At 53.8% G+C, this 12948-nt stretch overlaps 2 protein-coding genes across 10 annotated transcripts; one reads left to right on the top strand and one right to left on the bottom strand.

Annotated features, from left to right (window-relative positions):
* The first annotated feature begins 17 nt into the window (after window positions 1-17).
* On the top strand, window positions 18-11240 carry Leng8 (leukocyte receptor cluster member 8). 9 transcript variants are annotated; one of them, XM_021626423.2, is made up of 17 exons: window positions 18-169; window positions 1781-1869; window positions 2584-2755; window positions 3079-3183; window positions 4151-4261; window positions 5136-5391; window positions 5605-5746; window positions 5944-6147; window positions 6370-6420; window positions 6530-6808; window positions 6908-7048; window positions 7168-7453; window positions 7873-7974; window positions 8059-8127; window positions 8220-8349; window positions 8432-8639; window positions 10001-11240. In XM_021626423.2, the coding sequence occupies exons 2-17, from the start codon at window positions 1832-1834 to the stop codon at window positions 10161-10163; spliced, it is 2457 nt and encodes an 818-aa protein (XP_021482098.1). In that variant the 5' UTR covers window positions 18-169; window positions 1781-1831; the 3' UTR covers window positions 10164-11240. The 9 variants fall into 9 exon arrangements, with proteins under 9 accessions (XP_021482098.1, XP_021482099.1, XP_021482095.1 ...); XM_021626424.2 differs by lacking the exon at window positions 6370-6420; XM_021626420.2 differs by having other exon boundaries at window positions 8432-10144.
* On the bottom strand, window positions 10925-12836 carry Leng9 (leukocyte receptor cluster member 9). Its single transcript, XM_021626425.2, has one exon. It carries the CDS (start codon window positions 12744-12746, stop codon window positions 11289-11291), a length of 1458 nt encoding a protein of 485 aa, XP_021482100.1. The 5' UTR covers window positions 12747-12836; the 3' UTR covers window positions 10925-11288.
* Between the last annotated feature and the right edge of the window lie 112 nt (window positions 12837-12948).

Raw genomic sequence — 12948 nt, 5'->3', positions numbered from 1 at the left:
TATTGGCTGAGGGCGGCACGGGGCGGGCACAGACCTCCGGGTAACGTCATCACGCCGTGGTCAGGACGTTCCAGCCCCAAACTAGAGCTAGCCGGTGACTGAGCGCTGTCTTGGTTGGCTCGTAGCCGCTTTGGGCCGCCGGTAACGAACCCGGGAGCGAGCGGTCCTGGTGAGTGTGGGGAGTAGTTGGCAGGCTGGCGGGCGAGCACAGGGACTCCGCCGGGCCCCGCGCTCCGCGAGCCTAGGCCTGCTTGGTGAGGCCAACCGACGCCGTGCCCGGCGTCTGCAAAGGGTGTGGCCGCTGGGGCGCAGGCGCGCATGCGAGCTGGGTGGGGTTGGCCACTGCGCGTGCGCATCCTCTTGTGCTTTGCCAAGGGCCTTGGGAACGCTGCGGACCCTAGTGCCCTAGACGCTCTCTTTGTGGCCCCATTGACCCGCTGTTACGCCGGCTGCCCTGTTGCCTAGGGCAACCCAGAGAGGCCACAATCGCAGCGTGTTGCGCAGGCGCGGCCGGGCTAGTGGCAGGCCGCGGAGCCAAGGGGGGTCGCTTGGGTTCAAGGTGGCCTCTACCTCCAACTGGCTTCGTGGACCTCATGTCTGCGGGACAACCAGGTGCTCCTGCTTAGAGTCCATGTTGTCCTAGTCTCTTTCCTCCTAGGCCTCACTCCTAATTCTAATTATTACCCCCAGGGTCTCCTACCTGCTTTCCTAGTTGGGATCTCTTGACTCATCCAACAGTTTGAACTTTTTCAAGAAGGCCTGGTGAGGCTTGTCAGTGTCCCTTAGGCTTCCTGTTGGATTTTGGTTTCTCCAATAAAGTTTTTTTGTTTTGTTTTTTTTTTTTGTTTGTTTGTTTTTTCTTGCTGTTGTTTGGGCACCTCCTGCCCTGTCCCCAAGCTTGTTCTTCACCTTTCTATTGGTACTATCCACCCCACTCCTAATGGTTTCTCAGGAGTGTGGGCCTCCCAAAGCATGCTCAAAGCCTTATCTGTAAACACACTGCCTGAGGAATTGCCTGCTGTTTCTCCCAGAACAACTCCTGCGCCTAGCAACGTCCCATACACGTTCTTCTCTGTCCTCTGGATGCTCTATTTGATTCAGTCTGGTAGCTTCTGATAGCCTACCAGTAACTTCACATAGAGAGAGCCTCCTACACCTTCACCATCTACTACTCGTCAGTGGGTCATCTATAGATCCCTTTTTCTGCTCTCCAGTATTCTCCCAGCTCCTTGCTCTTCAATATGTTCCCAGAGGCTTCTCTCTTGCCAGGCTTCTTGGTAGCTAGTATTTCACTCACTGGTAGTTACCTGCTGGAATGCCCTCCTGCTTCCTTGAAAACCTGTATCAACAGAGGATTCTCTTTAGATTCGATGCCCAGGACTGAGGTCTCATCTACCACGTGGGCCAGGTTTCTCCTCACATCCACACTCCTAATGCAAGTTGCAGCTTCTCTGATTTCATTTTCACATCCTGCATTTTGGCGCCCTCCAAGGGAGTCCAGTGTATTCCTTTCATGCTTGGCTCTCTTTATTCCACACTGGGATTCATCTCTGATTCTTTTGGCTGTTTGTTTTTGGGATAGAATTTCAACATGTAGTCCAGGCAGGCCTTAACTCCCAAAAGAGTGCTGGGATTGCAGTCATGAGCTACCACATTTGGATTCTTTAACAGTGTTCCCTTCTAAGAGATACTCTTCCTTTCCTGCCTGTCCTTCATGGGTCCATCCTGCTTTGTTCTTACCCCCTTGGATCTTCCTAATTATCTCTTTTCTTATAAACAGTGAAAAAGCAGTCTGGCTCCCGAGGTCCACTCCCTACACCCCAAGGTCCAGATGGCGGCCAACGTGGGTGATCAGCGCAGCACAGATTGGTTAGTAGGGCTAGGGGAACGTAGCCCATTACAGAGGGAAGGAAAAGACAGTGGGACCTCACACAGCCTGGAGGAGGAGATGTGTATTTTGGGGTCTAGGGTGGAGGGGCAAGCTTTTCCCCTTTGAGCTTTCCTTTTATGTGTATATGAATGCTTGTGAGTGGTTTTTTTGGGGGGGGGCGTGGCACACACATGGAGGGTAGAAGAGGCATCAGATCCCTGGGAGCTGGAGTTATATGTGGCTGTAAGCCGCCGGACATGGGGTCTGGAAACTGAACTTGTAATATCTGCAAGACCAGTAAATGCTCCTAAACCTGAGCTATCTCTCCAGCCACCTCATACTGTCTATCTGATAACTCCTTTTTCCTTCTATCTATCTTTCTTTATTTTCTTTTTTCTTCTTTCTTTTCTTTCTTTCTTTCTTTCTTTCTTTCTTTCTTTATCGCTCTCTTATTTATTTATTTTCTCATAGTTGGCCATATCAGAATTCATTGGCTAGTAAAATGAGTCCTCCTAAGGTCCTAGATCATGTGTAAGGTTCTGTATCTACTGGCCAGCCTTCTGTTTGCTTGGTCCTTGCTATGTGTCATCTTCAGCTTGGGCTGTGGTGGGTGGGTAGGGAGCTTAGCTCTGTAATTCAAGCCTTGAGTTTCCTTTCCCGAACCTTGTCTACCTGTGTGCAGGGGAAAACATAACTTTGTCTCACCCTTGTAGGTCTTCGCAGTACAGCATGGTGGCTGGGGCCAGCAGAGAGAATGGCATGGAGACTCCCATGCACGAGAACCCAGAGTGGGAGAAGGCCCGCCAGGCCCTGGCCAGCATCAGCAAAGCAGGGGCTGCCAGCAGCTCCAAAGCCAGCACCAGTGGGTCTGTGGCTAATGCACAAGTGAGAACGGCATGCAGGACTTGGGGACTACTGTACTGGGGTGGGGAGGTTGCTGGCTTCCAGAGGATGGCATGCCTTAGGGAGACTGTAATATTTGCCTGTTAACTAAATTCAACGAAGGGGAAAAGTCAACTTCATTGAGTCAGCCAGGGCCTGAGTGATCTTAAGGAGGATCTTCCAGATGCCTGGCTTTACTGTCGGGTCACAAACTCTGTTCCCTTCTTGTAGTTACTCTGCAATAGAGGCCTTCCCTCTTGGGACTGTAGTGCCCATGGACTTTGTGGCTGTTACTGACAGCCATGTATGTACCTCTGTCTTCACAGTATGTCTCTCAGGCAGAAGCCTCAGCCTTGCAGCAGCAGCAACAGTACTACCAGTGGTATCAGCAATACAACTACGCCTATCCTTACAGCTACTACTACCCCATGGTGAGTACCTGGCTGCAGGGTGGGAGCCTTCTGCCAGTGTGGGCAAATGGTTAATAGAGATAAAGACAGACATAGCAGTGTTTGGAAACTTGCCAGCAGCCCCTGAGAGAAACTCCAGCTTCCTGCTCAGGTCTCACAAGATCTGATATATCCATTCTGGTCCATCTCCACTGTTGATGCCCACACCCTCGCTGCCTCCAGACTCCAGGACATTGTCAGATCCTAGTACTTTGTGCGTTGCTCTGTTATAGCTCTTCATTTTACTGTGCTCATGTTAAGATTTCTTGCTTCCCAGAAAGCACCTTCAGAGATTTTCCCAGTGCCTTTCAAGTCATAGTCCTGCTTCTCCTCGTTGGCTTGTTTTCTTAATGTGGGAAATTGCCTACTGACACCTATAGCTGTGTGTAGACTTCGTTAAAGTGGGTATTTGCTTTTCTTTTTGAATCAAGATTCTCTGAAAGCCCAAAACCCAGCTTGGCTTCAGCCTCCTGAATGTACACCGCCACCACAAGCTTGCCTTTTTTTCCTTTTTCCTTTTTTATTTTTATTTATTTATTTATTTTTAAGGCAAGGTCTCGCCATGTAGCCATGGTTGGCCTGGAACCCACTATGTAGATCAGGCTTATCTCAAACTCTACCGAAATCCACCTGCCTCAGCCTTGCCTCCAGTGTCCTATGATTAAAGGGGTGAGCCTTCTTTTTACATAACATTTAGAAGCATTGGCACTTACTACTTCTCAGTACTTGTTAATGAGCTCTGGGTGCTAGCATAAATGGGAAGAAGAGATTTTTGTTTTCTTGTGTTTTAGTTTTGTTTTTTTTTTTTAAAGTACATGAGTTGGTGCATTTGTGTGGTGGAAAAAATAAGGGCTTGTAGTCTATAGCCTCTTGAGTTGTGCACAGTTCCAAGGGAGGCCAAAGGCATGAGCAGCCTCCACTAACTCTGGCTCCCCCTGTGCCTTGGCAGAGCATGTACCAGAGCTACGGCTCCCCCTCCCAGTATGGGATGGCCAGCTCCTACAGCTCAGCTGCAGCCCAGCAGCCAGCGGCTCCCCAGCACCAAGGGACTCTGAACCAGGTAATGCTGTGCCTAGCTGCTCCTGGTCAGCTGGGAGCAGGAGCCTGGGTTTTGAGAGGGCTTGCAACCAGGAATGGTCTGCACAATTTGAAAGCTGCTCCCTCCCTCCACCCTTGTTCTTGCCAATCCGCTCCTAATCTAAAGGCTTAGCTTTTAAAATTAGGATGGGCTCGAGACTGGCGAGGCCATGAGGCTATAGTGTTGGGAGATAGTAGGAATAGTTTGTAGTTTGGCAGTCTGTCTTCTCTCTCTTCCTCAGCATGTGCACTCAAACCCACATTCAGGAGCAAGTCTCCCCTCCCCACCCCCTAGCACATGGTGCATACACAGCACACCCATACCTTCCTAACACGCTGCCTTTGCATCCCGTGAAGCCTAGAGGAGTGGAGGAGCCTGAAGCATGGGAACTGCATTGATCTGGGTCTGAGTCCTTGCTTTGTCCCTTGTGTGGACTTGAGTCATGTGACCTCTGTACTTCAGTGGCTTTTCCGTGTTGAGAGGGTGAAGTCATACTGTGTTTGGGCAGGTGTGTTGTCATGTGTTGATGTGCTCAAGAGAGAGCACATCAGTGGGTGTGTCACCAGTGTAGTAGTGTCAGATGCCATTGTTTGACATTACCAGGTTGGCACTACTGGTAGCTGCTGCTGAAGAGCTGGGGCTTTGGAAAGTTGCTCAGTATCTTGAGTCTGAGTCTTCTCAGTTGTGAAAAAGACTGCTAGTGGATATAGATAGCCAGGGAGTCACCAAGCACACAGAGTGGCAGCCCATAAAAGATTAGAGTACTTGGTGTTAAAGATGGATATAAGAACCTAATACGGTTTGATTCAGCACCAAGATACTGCCTGCTGCCTTCAGCCTCTGCTTCTTCCCACAGCAACCTCCTGTGCCTGGCATGGATGAGAGTATGGCCTACCAGGCTTCCCCTCAGCAGCTACCTACAGCCCAGCCCCCTCAGCCCTCAAATCCCCAACATGGGACACATGGTCTAAGCAACGGCCCTCAGCCCGGAACAGCCCCAGCCACTCAGCACAGTCAGCCAGGGGCACCTACAGGTCAGGCCTATGGGCCACACAGCTATAGCGAGCCTGCCAAGCCCAAGAAGGGTCAGCAGTTGTGGACACGCATGAAACGTGAGTTAGCAGATCTGTTGGGGGTCAGGGGTTGGAGCTTGGCTGTGAGCCATACAGGGTGGCTGGGCCTTTGTCAGGCTGTTATGATGAGCAGTAGTCTAGGGGAAGACTGTTCCAGAACAAGTATGCTCATGCTAGGGGACTGCTTCAGAGCTTGGCCTATTTGAATGTCTGGGGAAGGACCTAACTCCAGGCTCTGCTGTCCTCCCACAGCTGCTCCTGGAACTGGAGGTCTCAAATTCAACATACAGAAGCGGCCCTTTGCTGTCACCAACCAGAGCTTCAGCTCCAATGCAGAAGCTCAGCACAGCAGCTTTGGCCCCCAGCCCAACTCTGAGAAAGCTCAGAACCACAGGTGATTCTCATCCCTGCCCCTGCCTACCCATGCTCTGCTTCAGGGTCCATCTGTAGGCACTACTCTTGAATGCCTTGAGGTAAAGGGAACACTGGAAATGTACAGTGCCAGTCTGCCATCTTAGATCACAGGGAAAGTTGTGCTGAGATTTGGGACCCTCCCACCTGAGTACCCTCATCTGTTCCCTACTTCCACAGTGGTCCTTCTGGCCGGGGAAACCTGTCTGGGAAGCCAGATGATTGGCCTCAGGATATGAAGGAATATGTGGAGCGGTGCTTCACAGCCTGTGAGTCAGAAGAGGACAAGGACCGGACAGAGAAGCTGCTCAAGGAGGTGCTACAGGCCCGGCTCCAGGATGGCTCTGCCTATACCATCGACTGGAGCCGAGAGCCTCTGCCTGGGTCAGTCTGGGTGACACTATGAGACAGTGGGTCTGCTTGGTATGGCTGGGGACTTGGGTAACAGAACTAGCAACTTCAGAGAGAAATGAACCAGAAAGCTGACAGCTGTATCTCAGGGCACTGTGGGGTGGGAGTGATCAAGGATGGGTTTTTTTGGGAGCATTCAGGGGTTGCTGGGGAGGGATGGGTAGCTTGATTGCTAAGAGCATCCCCTGGACACAGACAATCTTGGGCTTGGTCCCTTTCCTGCACCACAGTGGCTGAGTTGCCGGGGTAAGTGCCTCTCCTTTCTGAGGTTTTGTGGCCCTGGGCCACGGGGTGGGGTCTGCAGACCTGCAGGTTGGTGGCTGGTTGGTAATGCCCTGCCCTGCTATATCCTCAGACTGACCAGGGAGCCTGTGGCTGAGAGCCCCAAGAAGAAGCGGTGGGAGGCCCCTAGCAGCCTTCACCCTTCCAGGGGGGCAGGCTCTGTGACCAGGGGCGGGGGTGCCCAATCCCAGCGAGGGACACCTGGGGCTGGGGGTGCTGGCCGAGCTCGGGGTAGCAGCTTCGCCAAGTTCGGCAATCGCAACGTCTTCATGAAGGATAACAGCTCTTCCTCCAGCACGGATTCGCGCTCCCGCTCCTCATCCAGGTCCCCCACCCGACACTTCCGGAGAAGGTGTGCAGTCTTGGGCTTAGGCTGGAGGGCAGCTGGGAGGGGCCTGCTTGGAGCCTGACCATTGTGCTTCAGGCCTGACTTTCCCCCTTTCTCATGCAGTGACTCCCACTCGGACTCTGACAGCTCCTACTCAGGGAACGAGTGTCACCCTGTAGGCCGCAGGAACCCACCCCCTAAAGGTCGGGGTGGTCGAGGGGCCCACATGGATCGAGGTCGAGGCAGGGCGCAGCGTGGAAAGAGGTGAGGCACCTTGGTGGGATTTCTGTGTAGTCATGGGTGGAGTGTATTGGGTCTCACAGGTGGGGTAGATGGCATTAAGAGTGGCTGAAGACATTGGCCTTCTATACCATCCTCCCCAGACACGACCTAGCTCCCACCAAACGCAGCCGCAAGAAGATGGCAGCACTGGAGTGTGAAGACCCAGAACGTGAGCTTAAGAAGCAAAAGAGGGCAGCCCGCTTCCAGCATGGTCATTCACGCCGCCTGCGCCTCGAACCTTTGGTGCTGCAGATGAGTAACCTGGAAAGCAGTGGAGCTGATCCTGACTGGCAGGAGCTGCAGATTGTGGGCACCTGTCCTGATATCACAAAGCACTATCTGCGGCTCACCTGCGCCCCAGACCCATCAACTGTGCGACCTGTGGCTGTAAGTCCCAGGCAGAGTGTGTCAGCTCCAGGATGTGTTGGCATTAGGCCAAGGCGCTAACTAACAGAGGGGTGCAGGGGACTCGTGGGATGTCGGAGGTAGCAGCTCCAGCTATGAGAAAACCTTAGCATGTAGGCTTTTCACATCTGGGGCATAGCCTGGCCACAATCAGCCTGATCTGCAGGACCCTAGAGCCTGGTAGCCTTGGAATGGCCACTGGTGTTTTGCTTCAGGATGGCACAGCATTGTGTGGCAATAGGAAGTTGTAGGGTGCTCACTCTTGCGTATTGGCTCAGTGTTTGCTCACAGCAGTGGTGAGTCACTGATAGAGGCTGTGTTGCAGATCTCATTGAATGGGCACACAGTGGCTTTGGCCTGAGAGCTCTCTCTGCAGTCAACTTTGATTCCATTTCCTGCAGGTTTTGAAGAAGTCTCTGTGCATGGTCAAGTCCCACTGGAAGGAGAAGCAGGACTATGCCTTTGCCTGTGAGCAGATGAAATCTATTCGGCAGGATCTGACAGTAAGGCAGATACTAAGAGGGCTCTGATGTCAGCCATCCTTCCTTGCCGTGCTGTGCCTGACTCTATTCTTTTCTACTGCCTAGGTGCAAGGCATCCGGACCGAGTTCACTGTGGAGGTGTATGAGACCCATGCCCGCATTGCCTTGGAGAAGGTATGAGCTGGGTATATGGGCCTCCCATTTTTCTCCTGAAACCACCTGTACTTTCCTGTGCCTTAACTCCCCTCTCCATGCTCTGCTTTCAGGGTGACCATGAAGAATTCAACCAGTGCCAAACACAGCTTAAGTCGTTGTACGCTGAAAACTTGGCAGGCAATGTGGGTGAATTTACTGCGTACCGAATCCTCTACTACATATTCACCAAGAACTCTGGAGGTGAGAGGCCCATCACCAAGATGGAAGGTGCCGTGCCCAGGGTGCCATCCTGCCGCCTGACCTCCAGTTCCCTTCTTTGCAGACATCACTACGGAGCTGGCATACCTCACGAGGGAGCTGAAGGCAGACCCCTGTGTGTCCCATGCATTGGCACTGAGGGCAGCCTGGGCCCTGGGCAACTACCACCGCTTCTTCCGGCTCTATTGTCATGCACCTTGCATGTCTGGCTACCTTGTGGACAAGTTTGCAGACCGGGAACGCAAGGCCGCTCTCAAGGCCATGATCAAAACGTATGTGGCACTGCACTCTGCCGCCTTGTGTGCTGTGGCTCTACCACATCCCCTCCACATCCTGGTCAGCCTTCAGCTCCTCTGCTGGAGTCTTCTCCCAATCTCTATCCACACCCCTGGCCCTCGTTCCTTTCCTCTTCAGCCACCTTCAGTTCCAGGTTTTCTCCCACTGTTTTTACCTCACTGCTCCTGGTATCATGTCCTTCTCCTGTACTCCTCTTCTGTTCACATCAGCTTACAACCTGGTTTATCTTCCCCTTCTTCCAGACCTGCCTGCAGCAACTTGCTGCTCTTTTTCCTGACGTATTGTAAAGGTGGCCTGGCTCCTATTGCCAGCAATCTCTTGATCTGAGGCCTTGTGCCCATTCCATTCTTGAGTATCAAAATTCTTTTGGACTGGGGGATGGTGGTGTTGCAGGGCCCTTGGGCATCAGACAGCATGAGGTTTGCCCATGTGGGTAAGAGATCCTCTCGCCCTTGTCACACGGATATGGATGCTGTTGCCATCTCGTGGCTAAAGACCGGGATGCTGTGCAACAAAAGGCCCCACAGCAATGTATGCCAGTCTTGCCAAGGTTGAAAAACACGTGGTCAAGAGGTCTGTCAGGAGTCTCAAGGAGCCTTGCATGCCATGCTAGATAGCAGTGCTTTTTTAATTAAAGTAGGATGAGGCTTGCAACCAGTGGGTTAGGAAACGTCCTAGGATTTTTAATCAGTTCAACTCATCTTTTCATAGTCTGGTAGACCGCTCAGTGGGCAGCTCTCAAGCCTCAGTAGTGTAACACTTAATCTGTTCACAGTCAGCCTTGTTAGCTGCACAGCACACTGGTTCTTGTGAGTGGGGCTCTGGCCCATGTTGACTTCATTCTTATAGGGTGTCTTTTCTGTGAATTTGGCACAGCCATTCTTGGCAGAGAAGTCCCTCAAATCCCAGGCTGCCCTGTCCCGGGCAATTAGTACCCAATTAGTAGCAACCATAAGGCACTGCTGAGTGTGATACTCTGTGCAAACATTCTGGGGGGAGGGGCACCATTGTCCCTACCCTCTGAGCCCGTGTACCACTTACTCTGTCTGGCTCCAGCCCCTCAGCCAGCAGAGGAGCCAGCTGGGCCCTTTCCCTCCTGCCCCCCTCCTACCTGGACAGGTAAGTGTGGGTGAGGGGGGGCACAGCTGGGCATTGGGGCTACCAACCCCATCCCCGGCCCCCCCTCAAGTCCCTACATGGGGAGGTTTGGAGGGGCTGCAGAAGCCAGCAGGTTCCTTGCTGAGGAAAATGTGTGCCCAGATGGGGAGCATTGCTCCCTGCTCTTGGGCCCTCCCTTGTCTGCTTGCCTCATCATTTTCTCCTCTTGTCTCCATAGCTTCCGCCCTGCGCTGCCCGTCTCCTACCTGCAGGCCGAGTTGGCCTTCGAGGGCGAGGCCGCCTGCCGGGCCTTCCTAGAGCCCTTGGGCCTGTCCTACACGGGCCCGGACAACTCCAGCGTGGATTGCCGCCTCAGCCTGGCGCAGCTGCCAGCCTTCTGAGCACCCATCAAGCACGGGCGGGGGTCAGGGCTGCAGCCCAGTGCCGCCTTTGCGGATTTTGTTTTTGAGCCATGGACATGGGTTGTAAATTAATTTGTAGGGAGTGGGCTCCATGAAGAGCCAGCATCCCTACCCCGTTTCCTACCGGGGACCTGTACAGAGATTTTTCTACGTTTTTATTTTTTGTCTCAGAGGGGATAATTGGGGAGTATAGTGGAGGAGGGTGGGGTGGGGCTACAGGTTCTGTGTCCACCTCTCACCTCCACTAATGCTGTCTCAGTGTTTTTTCTCTCTCTCTCTCGAGCTCGTACTCCAGCACCTGACCCTGCGTGCTGGCCCATCCCAAGCTGGGGGGCCAGCAGAAAGAAGACAGGCCGTCCAGCCCATACCCGCCTGCAGCGGGGCACCAGCCCAGCCACAACCATTGCCTCGTCTGCTTCTTCATAGACTCTTGCCTTTGGGGCCTCAGTGTTTGGGGTGAGGGGAGCTGCTTAAAGACTATGCCCCACCTTCAAACCCTCACCCCAGAAAAGCCAGCCAGCACCACCGACACAGCCAGACCAGCGCCACGCCACACTGAGGACTCCAAGGCCTTCGCGGGACCATGCCAGCCGGGCTGCCTCGTCTTACTCAAGTTGTATTAAGTTGTCTCCGTGTCCCTTCCTCCCTCTGCCCCAATGTTTCTTCTGATTTTTTTTTCCCTTCCCTCCCTCCCTCTTCCTCTTCCCTTCCCACTCCCTGGTTCAACACAGGTAAAACGGTTACCCTCCCTTTCTTCCCCTCTGCCTTCATGGATCACCAACTCACGTCATGTTTCCTTCTCTTTTCTCTGTGTGTGTGTTTATTTAAGTTATTTTTCTTTTTCCCTTTTCTTTTCACTCCCCCCCCCTTCTGCCATGTAACTGGAGGATGTGCTATGAGGTTGCAAACAGCTGGACTGTCAGGCTGCTTTTTTTCCAGATGCCTTCCTGCCTTCCCTCCCTACCTCCCCCCTCCCCTTCCTTCATTCTCCTTGAGCATTGAGTACAGTAAATTTTGGAAGCTTGAAACCAAAATTAAAGAGAGAGAGACAGAGAACTTGGTCTGTTTTTTCTCTGAAGTTTCTTCTCTACTCTGGAGCCTTTCTCACTTAAGGGGAATCTCAGCGAGGGGCAGGTAGTTATGCCCTGCTCTGGCCATGCGGCACAGCCAGAGTTTCCTTAGGGGCTGCCTCCCTAGCTCCTGGTTCAGGATGAACCCAGGCTTAGGAAGGCAGACCTGAGATCCACGTGGCACCTTAGCCAGGGTTAGGTGTGGCTGTAGTTGCCCTGGCGGCTGTACCACTCTCAACCCTTCAGCTTCTAGCCTTTGATTCAGAGTTTGGGCCATGCCTGCCAGTGTTGGGGAGGGTGTGGCACAGAGCACATGATGGCCCAGAAGAACCAAGTCCCGGAACTGTAGTTCAGAAGGTGCCTGAAGCCCTGGTGTCAAGAGGGCCTTCCTCAGAGCCCTAGCTGCTGCAGCCTCCTCTCCAGGGCCTGTCAGCCTTAATAAGACCATTGTCAGGTGCAGGGCCGGTGCTGGTACCAGAAACGCAGCACAGGAAGGGGCAATCTGGACCAGATGCTCTTGGGCCTTGACCACTTCAGCCCTAAGCCCAGGCTCTGTCACCATCAGTGCCACAAAATGTGTAGGCCGGGGCTGGCGAGGGGCCCTTCTGTCATCAGGCCAAGCACCTAGCTCCCACTCACTTTCCATCTCTTCAGCAGAAAGTCCTGAAGTTTCCGTGGCCCGCGCCTGCCACCACGGAAGCAGTGTAGCCCTCGACACCTCTGCTGAGTTCATGATCTCTTTTACCCCTGGGAAGCCCATGCTTGGGTCTGGTGTTTCTAACTCAGTTGTCCCATTCAAGATGGTCTCTTTTGTTGCCCCATCCACTTTATGTGTCTCCAGGCCCAAATCAAGCCCAGTTCTGGTCTCTTTGATTGCCTCACCCTCTTTGTGTGCCTCCAGCTCCGAATCAAGCCCAGCTCCAGGAAGGTTTCCACCACCTTCGCTAGGGATGGCCTGGCCCTCAGAAGCCACCCCTGTCTTTTTTGTGTCAGAAGTTTCTAGTGCGACCTCTGGCCAGTGCTCGTCCCCACCGTCCAGTGCATCGAATATGGTGGGTCCCCGTCCAGCCACAGAACCCGAGCCAAAAATGAGGTCTGTACGCGAGTCACGGTCCCACACTAGGCGGCCCCGGAAGCGGAAGTAGCGTATACGGTGCTGCGGCACTGCTAACACACCAGGTCCCAGCGCTGCCAGCGGCTCGTCCCAGCAGAAGGCGCAGAAGGGCTCCTCCTGCACGCCCAAGAAGCGGTCGGTGTAGCCAACCGAAAAGTCAGCGGGGTCCAGGCGCGGGTCCCAGCGGATGCGCTGGATGACGTCAGCGGCAGTACGCAGAGCCGGCTTCTTGGACTCGCCGTCTGTCTGAGAGACTTTGGGGGACGGCGCTGGGGCCCCGGGATGCGGCAGACGGCAGCGCGCACCGAAGCGACAGCGGCCCTCTAGGAAGAAGCGGCAGGCCGCGGGGTCCTCAGAGGAATCGGTCAAGGCCTCCATGGACGCGCGCGCTGAGCCCCAACTGTGACGCCAGGAGCCCCGCCTGCCTCACATAGAGGGAGGCCAATGAACTGGGCGGAGCCTCAGAACTGTTCACTGCCTATGGCGCTCCCGGTCCACGCCCAGTTGGCCTAGAAAGGCCAACCCAAAATGACACCCTCCCCTGGGGTGGGGTTACCTTAGTGAGCCTGGTCCCTTCTAA

Source organism: Meriones unguiculatus, chromosome 14 (assembly GCF_030254825.1).
Source record: "Meriones unguiculatus strain TT.TT164.6M chromosome 14, Bangor_MerUng_6.1, whole genome shotgun sequence".
Lineage (NCBI taxonomy): Eukaryota > Metazoa > Chordata > Mammalia > Rodentia > Muridae > Meriones > Meriones unguiculatus.
Note: the sequence above shows the minus strand (reverse complement) of the source record. Positions and strands in the feature narration are given on the sequence as shown.